Source organism: Pezoporus flaviventris, unplaced genomic scaffold, assembly GCF_033815535.1.
Source record: "Pezoporus flaviventris isolate CSIRO_AGI_PZ_B2104156 unplaced genomic scaffold, CSIRO_AGI_Pfla_v1 ptg000592l, whole genome shotgun sequence".
Classification (NCBI taxonomy): domain Eukaryota; kingdom Metazoa; phylum Chordata; class Aves; order Psittaciformes; family Psittacidae; genus Pezoporus; species Pezoporus flaviventris.
The window spans coordinates 71,760-85,204 of record NW_026893139.1 but is presented as its reverse complement, the minus strand read 5'-3'; the positions used below and the strand labels follow the sequence as shown (position 1 = coordinate 85,204).

The window sequence follows — 13,445 nt, the reverse complement described above, 5'->3', positions numbered from 1 at the left end:
CTCTGAGTGCCCCTGGGTGCCTCTTTCTTCACTGGTCCAGCCTTGCATTGAAGCGAGCGATGGGGACAGGCGAGCTTTGCCAGCAGGGATGCGGTGCCCACTTGCGTCACCAGCCCAAGGGGAAACAGAGGCAATAAGAAGGGGAAACAAAGCATTGAAGCCTCAGGAATGACCGCTCTGATTTGCTTTCTTTCCGAGCCATCCCCGTGCTGCTGCCGACGCAGCGCACAGAGGACACGGTCATGAAGGAAGGGGAAAGGCCAGCACACAGTCCCCAGAGGGAAGATGCTCCCAGGGAAAGCGCTCAACATGCTGAGGCCAAGGCCCCCGTGGAGATCCGAGGGCCCGGGAAGGTGAATTGAGAGGCTGATGGGGGGGTTTGGCTGTGACTTTCGCATGTTCTTGCACCTTCAGCATCCTCTCCATCTGCCCTGCAGCAACACACGGGAAGCTGTGGAGAGAGGAGCTTTAGGGGAATGTCCTGAGCAAGCCTTTAGGCACCTGCTTCCCAGGGGAATGAGGGGCAGAAAGGCCCCTGGGCTGTGACTGCCAAGCAGCACCTGATGCACTTGGGGAGAAGACCCTCCTGTAATCAATCCTCCCTGAGGCATTAAGGAGCCCTTGAAGCGGTTGATTTGGTCTCTGTCAACCCCCTTTGGGGCTGAAATGAGCTCTTCCTCATTCCCTTCAACTGAAATGGGCCCTTAAATGTTCCTTTCTTTCATCTGACTTATGCACCCCCAAAAGGAGGATTTCTGCACACTCTGGCTCCTCAGTCCTCCTGCTCAGCGTTGCGGGTGGGACACCAGCCCTGGGCTTGCTGGTGAGGGTCCCTGCGATGCCAAGGCCTTCTCCTTTCATCCCTTCTCCCAGATGAGGCCTTGAAAGTTACTTCATGGCTGCTCTGGCCACATATTTATGGGGAAACCTCTTGGTTTCAGCCTGGGCTGTACGCAGAAGGTAACTGCTTTGTAAGGAGGAGAAGGATGAAAGATGGGAGTGGAAGCGGTTCGGTCTGCTAAAGCCCTAATGTGCCTTATGGGCACTTCCATGATAATGGCACTAGAAGGGAATGACAAACGCAGCCCAGTTTGGTCCTTATGAAAGCACTTTTCCCTGTTCTGGCTTGGGCAGTGACTGTAGCTGCTGCTAAGCGATGGGGATGCTCACATGGAGACAGGATCCTCGGTGGATGCTGGGGAGGGTGGAAGGAGGAGCCCTTTGCACGGGCACAGCCCCTGGTGTTGGCTTTGGAGGCTGCATTTCTGTGTGACAGGGGCTGGGGCAATGGGAAGAGGCGCCTCCGGTGCTCCAGTGACCGCTTCTCCCTTCACTCCTCGCAGCCGTCCTGGACGCCGGGCTGGGTGCTGGAGGAGGCTGCGCTGGGACCGGGCGCCATCCTCACCTCTGCGGATGCTCAGGCTTGGGACATCGGCCAGGAGGTTTCCCCTCGGGGGCAGGAGGCCAAGAGGGCGGTGTAAAGCTCATCTCAGCCCGCCTGGAGCAAGCCCTCAGCCTTCACGAGAGCCCGCTGCTGGTTCGGACTGGGGCCAGCTCGGGCAGGGCAGGGCTCCTGCTCCCTGTTACCCGGAGTGCTCCCTGGTGATGGGGCTGGGTGTGTTTTGGCTCGCTGTGGATATCAGAGCCACTTCTGCCCTGCGGCCCCACCTTTAACTGTGTGGAAATGACTTTTCCATAGCTACTGGGGATGGTGGAAAAGACTCAGTGATGTCTTTGTTCCATCTCCCTGCTTAATCCCTTGGGAAAACCATCTATAGGATGAAAGGCTCTGGGAGGAGGTGGCGGGTGCAGAAGATGCAGCCTCTGGTCCTGCTGCTGGTCCTTTGCCTGGCTGAGCCTCCCTGGGCTGGGATTTGCCCTCAAGCAAGGTCCTGAATAACAGGAGCAAGTAATTGCACGGGAGGGTGTCATCCATGTGCCCAGAATGAAGAGTGCAGCCTCTGGTCCTGCTGCTGGTCCTTTGCCTGGCTGAGCCTCCCTGGGCTGGGATTTGCCCTCAAGCAAGGTCCTGAATAACAGGAGCAAGTAATTGCACGGGAGGGTGTCATCCATGTGCCCAGAATGAAGAGTGCATCCATCAACAGCAGTGTTACGTAGAACTCTCCATCAGTGCCTACCCGTGCGTGGTGCAAAGGGATTCACCTGTAGGGGCAGGGAAACGGAGGCTCAAACCACGGCTTAGCTCCACATCCCCTTCGTGTTTTGCGAGGAAATGGGTTTGGCGTCCCCCCTTTGGGGCAGCTTGCACCGAACTCGAGGGCCGGCTCCTCCTCTCCTTCCCAAGGGCAGGAGGAGCAGAGATCAGGGGTCTCCATCCTCAGCGGCGCAGACCACAGCCACGAGCCGGGGCTCCCCCCAGCAACGGAGCCGCGCTGATGGCTGTGCCGGGGACCAACATCCCCGTGCCCCATGGGGCTCATCCCTTCGGGCAGGGCACTGCTCCCATCCCTGCGGTCCCCGTCTAGCCGCGGATCTGCAGGGGGTGAAGCTGTTTGGGAGCCACTTCCCAAGACAAATCTGCCTTTAGGGGCAGAGCTTTGAGCTTGGCTTCTCCATCCACGCGGTGCGGGGGACGCCGGGCAGAATCAGGCCCTTCAGTTCACTGGAGGGCAAAGTGGGGTTTGGGAACGTCACGGAGCAGCTTTCCCGTGAGCATCTCCTGCTCCAAGGTTCCTTCCGCAGCTTCTCTCGCTGGCTGGTGCTGCTCCATAGGGTGCTTTGTGCTGCTCTATAGGGCATGGAAGAAAACGCCCTTTAACAGCAAGGTGAGATCCTGGAAGTGCGGGATTGGGAAGTGAGCAAACCCATTCGTTTATGTGGTGTGAAAGGGGAAGAGCCGGCCTGGATTTGCTGTCAGGAAGAAAACCAGCCTGGATCTGGGAAATCCAATTTGGAAAGCACGGCTGCCTCTTCCCTGGAGCCAAAGCATCCAAGGCATGGGGCTGGTTTCCATGAACAGCCATGGTTGCGCTCATCACCAACAGGGTGATGCTGTGGAGTGATGCTGGGGGTGATGCTGGGAGTGATGCTGTGGGGTGATGCTGGGGGTGATGCTGTGGGGTGATGCTGTGGGTGATGCTGGGGGGTGATGCTGGGGGTGATGCTGTGGGGTGATGCTGGGGGTGATGCTGTGGGGTGATCTGTGGGGTGATGCTGGGGGTGATGCTGGAAGTGATGCTGGGGGTGATGCTGGGGGGTGATGCTGGGGGTGATGCTGTGGGGTGATCTGTGGGGTGATGCTGGGGGGTGATGCTGTGGGGTGGTGCTGGAGGTGATGCTGGGGGGTGATGCTGGGGGGTGATGCTGGGGGGTGATGCTGGGGGGTGATGCTGTGGGGTGATGCTGGGGGTGATGCTGGGGGGTGATGCTGTGGGGGTGATGCTGGCGGTGATGCTGGGGTGATGCTGTGGGGTGATGCTGGGGGTGATGCTGGAGGTGATGCTGTGGGGTGATGCTGAAGGGGGTCACTAACCCAAAGGACATGGAAAACCACACCGGGTGCATTTGGGGCCTGATGCTGCATCCCTTGTGCTGGGCTGAGCACTTCCACCAACTCCACTCCACTGCTGGCCTGTCCCAGTGTGGCTTTGTTATATATAGAGATGTTGTGCTGCACGGGGCAATTATCACCCCCTTCCCAGCCGGAGGCTCCAGGGTGACCCGGGAGCTGCCGTTTTTAATGCAGCCCTTTCCATCGGCATGGATGTGCCTCTGCTTCCTGAATACCCTTAAGTACAGGGTGCCGGTCCCAGCTGCGGGGAGTGGGCGGCGTTGGTTTGGCTGTCTCTCGGGAGCCCGTTCCCGTAACTGGGAAGCCAGGACCGGCTTAAACCTGCTTTAATTCCCGCAACCAGGAACGTGCGCATCCTCCCTCGGCTCCTGTGTGCAGCCCGAGGCTGGAGCTGGCACAAACGCTCCCAGTGAAACGCGGCTGAACAGCAGCTCCGGGTGGGAAATGCTCGGCGCTTGAGTTCCCCTCTTCAGGAGCCTGGGATGTGGCGAGGGAGAAGGGGCTGCCCCCAGGCTCTGTGCCCCCCAAGCCCCGATATCAGCCGTTTGGGGGACCACGTTTTCAGAGGAGCCAAAGGGAACGGATCCCAGGGGGCAGGAGGGGGAGATTCCATCCTGACGATGGGAAAGTGATGTAAAATGGGATTGTCCCGCAGCGAGAACAGGAACAGGACTGCTTCAAGGCAAAGCTCTGACCTCTGCGGTTGTCCCCGGTCTCTTGGTGGCTGTTGGAATTGCCATTGGAAATAAGGGAAAGGGGATCATCCCCCCCCAACCCTAACCCTGGGAAAACCCAGGCAATGGGGCCAGGGGGGACTGTGCAGTGGGGAGAGGGGGCGATGAGTGAAGGGGGTTTGAGCCCAGGTCCTATTGACCCCCCCCTCCTTCTGACCCCTTCCTCCTGGGGCAGAGGCATCCCCGGAGGAGCAAAGAGCAGGGATTGCCCTGAGGAGTGAGGCTGCAGCTGGGGACAGGGGGAAAAGGGGTCCTGGGGAGGGGTCACAAAGGTACTGAAGGGGCTCAGGGTGATGCTGGAGACAGGGGGTGTCACTAACATGCTCATGGGGATGAGGGTGATGCTTGGGGGGCCTCAGGGTGGTGCTGGGGGGGTGATGATGGAGAGGGGGGATCACTACTGTACTGAACGGGATTAGGGTGATACTGAAGGGGATCAGAGTGGTGGTTGGGGGGGACTCAGGGTGATGCTGGGGGGGGTGAGGCTGGAGACGGGGGGGTCATTACTGCACTGGCAGGGATCAGGGTGATGCTGGAGCAGCTCAGGGTGATGCCGGGGGGTGATGCTGGAGAGGGGGGGTCACTAAAGCACTGAAGGGGCTCAGGGTGATGCCGGGGGGTGATGCTGGAGAGGGGGGTCACTAAAGCACTGAAGGGGATCAGGGTGATGCCGGGGGGGGGTCACTAAAGCACTGAAGGGGCTCAGGGTGATGCCGGGGGTGATGCTGGAGAGGGGGGGTCACTGAAGCACTGAAGGGGCTCAGGGTGATGCTGGAGAGGGGGGGTCACTGAAGCACTGAAGGGGCTCAGGGTGATGCTGGAGAGGGGGGGTCACTAAAGCACTGAAGGGGCTCAGGGTGATGCTGGGGGGTGATGCCGGAGGGGGGGGGTCACTGAGAAGCTGACGGGGCCCCAGCGGGGGTCGCTGCAGGAGCGGGCCCATTGAACCCTCCCCGGTCGCTGCTCCCCGACCCCCCCGGCCCTGCCTCCTCCCTCCGCCCGCCGCCCCCCCCCCCCCCCGGCCCTGGGCGGGGTTTGTCCCCGGCTCCGGGCGATGGCGGAGCCGGTGTGAGCGGCACCGGGGCTGCAGCCGGCAGCGGCCCCCCCTGGCCCCGGGGGGGTGCCGGGCCCCGCCATGCCCGCAGGCAGCAACGAGCCCGACGGCATCCTCAGCTACCAGGTGGGGGGGCAGCGGCGGGGGGGGCCGGAGGATGCTCCGTGCATGCTCACTGCGGCATTGCCGATGGCGGGGGGGGGAGGCGTCTGCAAAGGGGGATGGGTGCATGGGGGGGGTCTAAGGGGGAGGGGGGTGCTTGGGAGGGGGCTGTAAAATGGGGGGATGTGGGGGCGGTGCGAGGCACCTGCAAGGTGGAGATGGGGGGCGAGGGGTGCAGGAGGGATGTGAGCGCGGTGCCTGTTGGGGGGCTCCCCGCTGGGCCCCCCTCGTCCCTTGCATCTACGTGTGGTGATGCTGTGGGTCCTTTGGAGGGGGAACAACGCCGCTGCCCCCCACAGAGCCCCACGACACCAGTCCCGGGGGGGGGGGGATGCTTTTGTGTCCTCCAGGCGCTTTGTGCCCGGTGTTGGGGTGCAGGTGCCCCCCCCCCCGCCCCTTTCAGCATCTCCTTGCCTGACCCCATGGGATTTGGCTGCGGGAGCTGCTCCTGGTGGCGGATGAGGTGGGAATTGATTCATCTGGAATGGGAGCTCCTGGGAAGGAGGGAGAGGAATTCACACCTCCCCCTGCAAGCGCTGGCACGTCCTGATGGTGCTCGGCTGGGACCTGCGTCCTTCCCCACACAGCCCCGCTGTGGGGCCCTGTCCCCTCCCTTTGCAAGCGCCCGGCTCCAAGCCCACCACAGCTTAAATCCTGGTCCAGGACCCGGAGGGGGCCCAGTGAAGGATGGAGCCACCAGGATGGGGCTTTGCCCATTCAGGATGGAGATGGAGAGGGGCAGGGAGGGGGTCTCCTGCTCCCCCTCCACAGCAGCCCCTGGTTTGGCTCTTGCTACCCTCATCCCCTAACACCACCAGGATGAGGGTTACCAGCCCCGTTTCGGGTCAGTTGATGACATTGACCCTCCCTCCCAGTGCTCACGTGGGGGCTGGCCCCGAGGTTTGCATGGTCATAGGATGCTCTTGGCTTCCCCAGCACCACGAGCACCCCAAGCCCAACCTGAGCCCCTCTGCTTTGTCCCCGCTTACAGCAGAGCTTCCCCAGGGCAGGAGGAGCAGCACTGAGCCGGGTGGATGAAGGCGCCTGGCAGCAGGATGGAGAGGGAAGGTACCTGCAAGTGCTGGTACCCAGCCTGGGATGGGATAACTCCATCCCATCCCATCCCAACCCTGGGAAATCCTTGGATCCTCCAGCAGTCTCCTCAGGGAATTAACCCCTCTGAGCCCATTTGAGCGGCCCCATGGGGACCGAGGGAGTGTGGAATGGGGGCATTTCCTTCGGTCGCATCTCCCCGCCAGGCTCGGGATGGTTCTGGGAAGGGCGATGGGATACCCGCAGGTGCCCCTTGTTCTGCTTCCTCCTGTGTTTGCTCCTGAAGCTTTAATGTCAATAATAGAGGAGCAGAGCCTGGATCAGGATGGGATTTGAGCTGATGAGGCCTCGGTGTCACCTTCCCCCCCTGTGCTATTTAACACCCTGGGTCACCTTTCACAGGTTCCCTTTGTGCTGAGGGAGTTCACTGGAGCAAAGGAGCTGTTAGGATGGGAATAGAGGAATAGCTCAGCTGGGAAAATGAAGCAGGGCTGGAAATGGTGAGGAGAGGGGGAAAAGCCGCTTCCCTGGCCCTTTCCGTGCCGTGCAAGGACTGCCTCTGCCTGATGGGGTTCACTGCAGCACCAAGGGGATGGAGGCCACGACTCTGTAATGGTCGCTCCTTGTGCCCCTGCTGTTGATGCTCTCGATGATGAACCTGAACTAGGGCTTGTACAGTGATGGCTCTGGAGGAGTCACAACCACAGAGCCAGGGAATCAGCCAGGGTGGGAAAGAGCTTCAAGATCCAGTCCAACCATTCCCAGCCCTGCCAAGGCCACCGCTGCCCCATGGCACTGAGGCCTCATCTCCACGGGCTGTGAGCACTTGCATGGACGGTGCCTGCAGCCCTGCCCTGGGCAGCCTGTTCCAATGCCTGAGCACCCTCTGGGGCAGGAATTGTTCCTCAGCTCCATCTAAACCTGCCCTGGTGCAGCTTGAGGCCGTTTCCTCTTGTCCCATCCCTTGGTCCTTGGGAGCAGAGCCCAGCCCCTCCTGGCTCCATCCTCCTGTCTGGCACTTGGAGGGAGCCAATGCAGGGGCACAATCCCTGCCCTGGCCCTGCTGCTGCCTCACTGGTGCTGAGCCAGGCCAGGATGCTGGGGGCTTCCTGGCTGCCTGGGCACAAGCTGCTCCTGCTCAGCTCCATTCATCCAGCTCCTTTCCCATGGGCAGTTTCCAGCCGCTCTTCCCCAAGCCTGGAGCCTTGCAGGGGGTTGTTGTGGCCCCCGTGCAGGACTTTGCCTTCTTGAACCTCATCCCATTGGCACAGCCATGGAGCCAGCCTGGCCAGATCCCTCCGCAGAGCTTCCCACCCAACCGGGTGTCAGCTCAGATCCACTGAGGGTACCCTGCATCCCCTCATCCAGATCATCAGTGAAGATCCTGAGCAGCACCCAGCCCTGAGGGACACCACTGGATGTGACACCCTTCACCACCGCTCTTCGGGCTCTGCCATCCAGCCCGTTTCCACCCCATCCAGCCCACGAGCAGGCAGCTTCTCCAGCAGAGCCCTGCAGGAGACAGTGCCAAAGGATTGCTAAGATCCAAGCAGACCAAAGGGCTGCAGGCAAGGGGGGGGCACCGGGAAAAGGATGGGAAAGCCGGAGGCACCGGGAAACGCGGTCCCGTGGTGAGTGCCAGGAGCTGGCATCGAGCTGGGTCTGCCGTGGGGCGCCGGGGACCAGCGGCATCGCCAGCATCCGCTCCTCCTGCTCGGCGCATCCGGTGGCGTGGCGAGGCGGTGATGCTGCTCCTGATGGGGCCATGGGGAGCAGAGCCCACGGCAGCGCCTGCGGCTGAAACCCCTGCGCAGCACTGCAGAGGTTTCCTTTGCGTGGTGACCAGATTTTGGCTTTCTTGGGGAGCTCCTGTCCAGGCCGGCAAGGGAGGAGAAACCCGGCGGCAGGAGCGGGTTTTCTTCAGCCTTGAAGACATTCATGGCCATTGGAAGAGCAGCCCGAAGAGGGGGAAGGAAAGGAGACCCCAGGTGTTTCCAGGAGGCCCTTCCAAAGCTGCAGCTGCGGCTCCAGTGTGAGATGCGATTGGCTTTGAAGGCACTAAGCCTGGTAATCCCCTTCCCGGCCGGGGTGGCAAAGGGAAAGAGAAGCAAAACGGCTCCCTTCTGCCTGCTCCTGTGCTCCTGCAGCCCTGCCAGCACCAACCCCAGCCCTGCCAGGCCAAACCCGATGCTCTCCATGCTCCACGCAGGTGAAGCTTCACCCTTGCAGGTTCCCGAGGGCCTTCGGATGCTGTCGGTGGCCGTGTCCTGTGCCCAGGTGCCATCTAGTGAGGCTCGCAGGCATCACCGCGGAGGGGAAAGCATATATACCTCCAAATCCCATTACCGACAAGAGAGGAGATGCTGGAGGAGGAGGCACACAGAGGAGTGATGCTCATGGACCTGCATGGCCGCAGGGGTGGACGATGGCTGGAGCGGGACAGGGGAGCTGTGCACAGGGAGGACATGGAGGTGATTCAAGGCAGCCAAGGGCAAGTCCTGCCTGACCCACCTGGAGGCCTCCTGTGGTGGTGCAACTGCACCAGGGGGCAGAGGAAGGGATGCAGGCGTTGTCTGCCTGGAGCTCTGTAAAGCCTGAGGATGCTGGGGAGGGACCTGCATCAGGGGCTGGAGCCATGGGACAAGGGGTGATGGGTTCAGAGTGGAACAGGGGGAGTTCAGGTTGGAGATAAGGAAGTTCTTCCTTGTGAGGGTGCTGGGACACTGGGATGGATTGAATGGAAAAGGTTTGGATGCTCCATCCCATCAAGGGCAGGTTGGACACAGGGGCTTGGAGCACCCTGCTCCAGTGGAGGGGTTGGAGATGGAGGAGCTTTCAGGTCCTTTCCAACCCAAACCACTCCATGATTCCAGGATTCTATGACCCAGAGGGTAGCGGTCAATGGCTCAGTGTCTGCATGGACACCAATGGTGGCCCTCGGGGGTCTGTACTGGCACCAGCACTGTTTGATACCTTCAGTGACACAGACAGTGGGACTGGGGGCATTGCCAGCACATCTGCAGATGGCTCGAAGCTGAGTGGTGCAGTTGATGTGCTCGAGGGGCAGGATGCAGGGTGCAAGGTGCAGGATGCAGGATGCAGGGTGCAGGATGCAGGGTGCAGGGTGCAGGATGCAGGATGCCATCCAGAGGGACTTGGCCAGGCTTCCATGCAACCTCATGAGGTTCAAAGGGGCCAAGTGCAGGCTCCTGCACAAAGGTTGGGGCAATCCCTGGTATCAACACAGACTGGGGGCTGGAGGGCTGGAGGGGACCCCTGAGGAGAAGGAATTGGGGGTACTGGTGGGTGAAAGACTGGACTTGAGCGGGCAATGGGTGCTTGCAGAACAGAGGCCACCCCTATCCCGGGCTGCATGCAGAGGTGTCAAGCACCTTGATCCTGCCCCTTTGCTCTGCTCTGGAGTCCTCAGCACAGGAAGGGCATGGACCTGATGGAGAGGGGCCAAAGGAGGGCACAAAATCGCTCCGAGGGACGGAGCAACTCTGCTGTGAGGAAAGGCTGAGAGCTGGGGCTGTTCCCAAGAGAGAGGAGAAGGCTCCTTAAGGGGAGGCCTTACTGTGGGCTCTCAGTGCTTAAAAGGGGCCTACAAGGAAGATGGGGAGAGACTTTTCAGCAAGGCCTATTGTGGTGGGATGAGGGGTGATGGCTTTAAACTGAAAGAGGATTCAGGCTGGATGTGAGGAAGCAATCCTTTGCAATGGGGGCGGTAAAAGCCTGGCACAGGCTGCCCAGAGATGTGGTGGATGGATCCCTGGACACGTCCAAGGCCAGGCTGGACGTGGTTCTGGGACCCTGCTCTAGTGGCTGTCACCCCTGCCCATTGCAGGGGGTTGGACTCGATGAGCTTTGAAGGTCCCTTCCAACCCAAACCGCTCCATGTTCTACAAACCCAACCTGTACCTTCTCCTCCTTGCTGAACAGAGGCAGGACGAGGAGGCAGTGATTGACCAGGGAAGAACCAGCAACGTCGTCAACATCCACTATGAGAAGGAGGAGCTGGAAGGTGAGCGTGCGCTGGGATCCTGCTAGGGGACCACCAGTGCACAAAGTGTCCTTCGCTCCCCATTGGGCTCCTTAGCGAAGCAGCTCAGTTCTGGCAGCGTTTAGGGATGCTCTGGCTGACAAAGAGAGGGGAAAAGCCCCCCATAGGGCTGCCTTCCTCAAGGGGCTGCTCATGGCTCAAGGTGGAACTGATTTGATCTGCTGTCAATCGAGGCCTTTAAACACGGTCCCTCCTGTCGCAGGCTGCGCCGCCCAGCAAAGCTGGGCTTTGAGAGCAGTCCCAGTGCCGTCAGGGTGCTTTTGGGTGACCCAGAGCCATCGTTTGCCACCGTGGTGGCAAGGGCTGAGCGATACCGCTCCGTGCCCGCCAGGGATGCAGGGAGCGCCCCGCGATGGGAAGCCGCTCTTTCTCCGCGCTTCCACCCCGGCAGCATCGAGCGATGCCGGCGCTGCTTTCCCGCAGGCCACCGGACCCTGTACGTGGGGGTGCGGATGCCGCTCGTGCGCCAGAGCCACCGACACCACCGGCCCCACGGCCGCAAGGAGCGCAAACGGGAACGGGAGAAGGATTCTGCCCCCGCGGAGCAGGGCGACCACTGTGAGTCCTCCCTGTTATCCCCAGGGAACGCGGGGAGGGAAAGCCCCCCTTTCCCCAGGCTTCCCCCACTTGTTTTGTCGGTTTAAGGCAGTGGAAAGGGGAGTCAGGGTGCTGAACCTCATCCCGTTGGCCCTGATCCCTCTGCAGGGGGATCCCTCTCTTCTTCCCGAGCGGGATCCGGGCTTTAAAGGGAAATGCGGGGAAGGAAAGCAGCCCATCCCATGGGAAGCTGGAGCGGCTGCTTCTCCTTCCCCATGGCTCTGTGCAAGCCTGGACAGCCCCAGGGCAGAGGGAGCAGATGGACCCTTTATGGCTGGGCTGACGCTGGTCCGATGCCCGCTGTGCACGGGAGCGGATTGCGGCACAGTAACGGGACGGGGCTCTGCCTTCTGCCCCCAGTCACCCCGTCCCAGCGGGTGCAGTTCATCCTCGGGACCGAGGAGGACGAGCAGCACGTCCCCCATGACCTGTTCACCGAGCTGGATGAGATCTGCCTCAAGGAGGGCAAAGATGCCGAGTGGAAGGAGACGGCGAGGTAAAGCCCTGCCGCGGGATGAGCTCTGCCAGTGCAGGAGCGGGCGTGCGTGACGGTACCCACAGCTCCATCAGTGGGGCTGGGGCTGGCCCGTGCCGTGGGGCGGACGGTGCCCGGTGTCCGCAGGTGGCTGAAGTTTGAGGAGGACGTGGAGGACGGCGGCGAGCGCTGGAGCAAGCCCTATGTGGCCACGCTCTCCTTGCACAGCCTCTTTGAGCTGAGGAGCTGCCTCGTCAACGGCATGGTGCTGCTGGACGTCTGCGCCAACAGCATGGAGGAGATCGCAGGTACCGCATCCCCCCAAGCGAGCTGGGCTTGGGGGGCAGGCACGCAGCAGGTCCACGGCTCTTCCCTCCCATAGGGCTCCCTTGGAAAGCGATCTGGGGGCTTAGAGGGCATTCCCCAGCCAGAAAGGAGCGCGTGTCAGGGCTTAGCTCTTGGCAATGCGGGTCTGTGCAAGAGCTGAGCCTCAGTAAGGAAGCTCTTTACCGCAAGTCATTTCCTTTTCCTTTTCACCTGCCTCAGCTTCAGGGTGGAGGAGCTTGAAAGGCAGAGCTCACCACTTATCGCTGGTCAGTTATCACTTTATCAGTCTGCCGGTTTAGCAGCTTAGCAGTTACCAGTTGATCACTTTATCAGTCTACCAGTTTATCAGTTTACCAGTTATCAGTTTATCAGTTACCATTTTATTACTTTATCAGTTATCAGTTACCAGTTATCAGTTATATCAGTTATCAGTTATACCAGTTATCAGTTACCAGTTATCAGTTATACCAGTTATCAGTTATATCAGTTATCAGTTATACCAGTTACCAGTTTATCAGTTATCAGTTACCAGTTATTAGTTATATCAGTTATCAGTTGTCAGTTACCAGTTATATCAGTTTATTACTTTGTCAGTTATCAGTTATCAGTTATATCAGTTACCAGTTATCAGTTATAAGTTATCAGTTATATCAGTTATCAGTTACCAGTTATCAGTTATAAGTTATCAGTTATACCAGTTATCAGTTACCAGTTATCAGTTATAAGTTATCAGTTATATCAGTTATATCAGTTATCAGTTAGTCATCAGTTTCCAGTTATCAGTTATAAGTTATCAGTTATATCAGTTATCAGTTATATCAGTCATCAGTTACCAGTTATCAGTTATATCAGTTAGTTATCAGTTATATCAGTCATCAGTTACCAGTTATCAGTTATATCAGTTAGTTATCAGTTATATCAGTCATCAGTTACCAGTTATCAGTTATATCAGTTATCAGTTATCAGTTAGTTATCAGTTATATCAGTTATCAGTTATATCAGTCATCAGTTACCAGTTATCAGTTATATCAGTTATCAGTTATATCAGTCATCAGTTACCAGTTATCAGTTATATCAGTTACCAGTTATCAGTTATATCAGTTATCAGTTAGTTATCAGTTATATCAGTTATCAGTTATATCAGTCATCAGTTACCAGTTATCAGTTATATCAGTTATCAGTTATATCAGTTATCAGTTATATCAGTCATCAGTTACCAGTTATCAGTTATATCAGTTATCAGTTATATCAGTCATCAGTTACCAGTTATCAGTTATATCAGTTATCAGTTATATCAGTCATCAGTTACCAGTTATCAGTTATATCAGTCATCAGTTACCAGTTATAAGTTATCAGTTATATCAGTCATCAGTTACCAGTTATCAGTTATAAGTTATCAGTTATATCAGTTACCAGTTATCAGTTATAAGTTATCAGTTATATCAGTT

The 13,445-nt window shown here is 58.5% G+C and overlaps 2 protein-coding genes across 4 annotated transcripts in view; one reads left to right on the top strand and one right to left on the bottom strand.

The window, feature by feature from the left end:
- CELA1 (chymotrypsin like elastase 1) overlaps positions 1-5,322 on the bottom strand; it is a 21,943-nt gene extending 16,621 nt beyond the window's left edge. Inside the window, exon 1 of the mRNA XM_061444014.1 lies at positions 5,318-5,322. The gene's annotated coding sequence lies outside the window, so the exon portion shown is untranslated. The remainder of the gene's footprint in view (positions 1-5,317) is intronic.
- Positions 5,300-13,445, top strand: part of SLC4A8 (solute carrier family 4 member 8) — a 21,227-nt gene continuing 13,081 nt past the window's right edge. For 2 of the 3 annotated variants that reach the window (XM_061444010.1, XM_061444008.1), the window contains exons 1-5: positions 5,300-5,446; positions 10,478-10,559; positions 11,022-11,156; positions 11,556-11,691; positions 11,818-11,978. In XM_061444010.1, the coding sequence (XP_061299994.1) occupies positions 5,402-5,446; positions 10,478-10,559; positions 11,022-11,156; positions 11,556-11,691; positions 11,818-11,978 (559 nt within the window). In that variant the 5' untranslated portion in view covers positions 5,300-5,401. Of the gene's footprint in view, positions 5,447-6,821; positions 6,938-10,477; positions 10,560-11,021; positions 11,157-11,555; positions 11,692-11,817; positions 11,979-13,445 lie in introns of those variants that run through there. The other variant, XM_061444009.1, reaches the window with a different exon arrangement.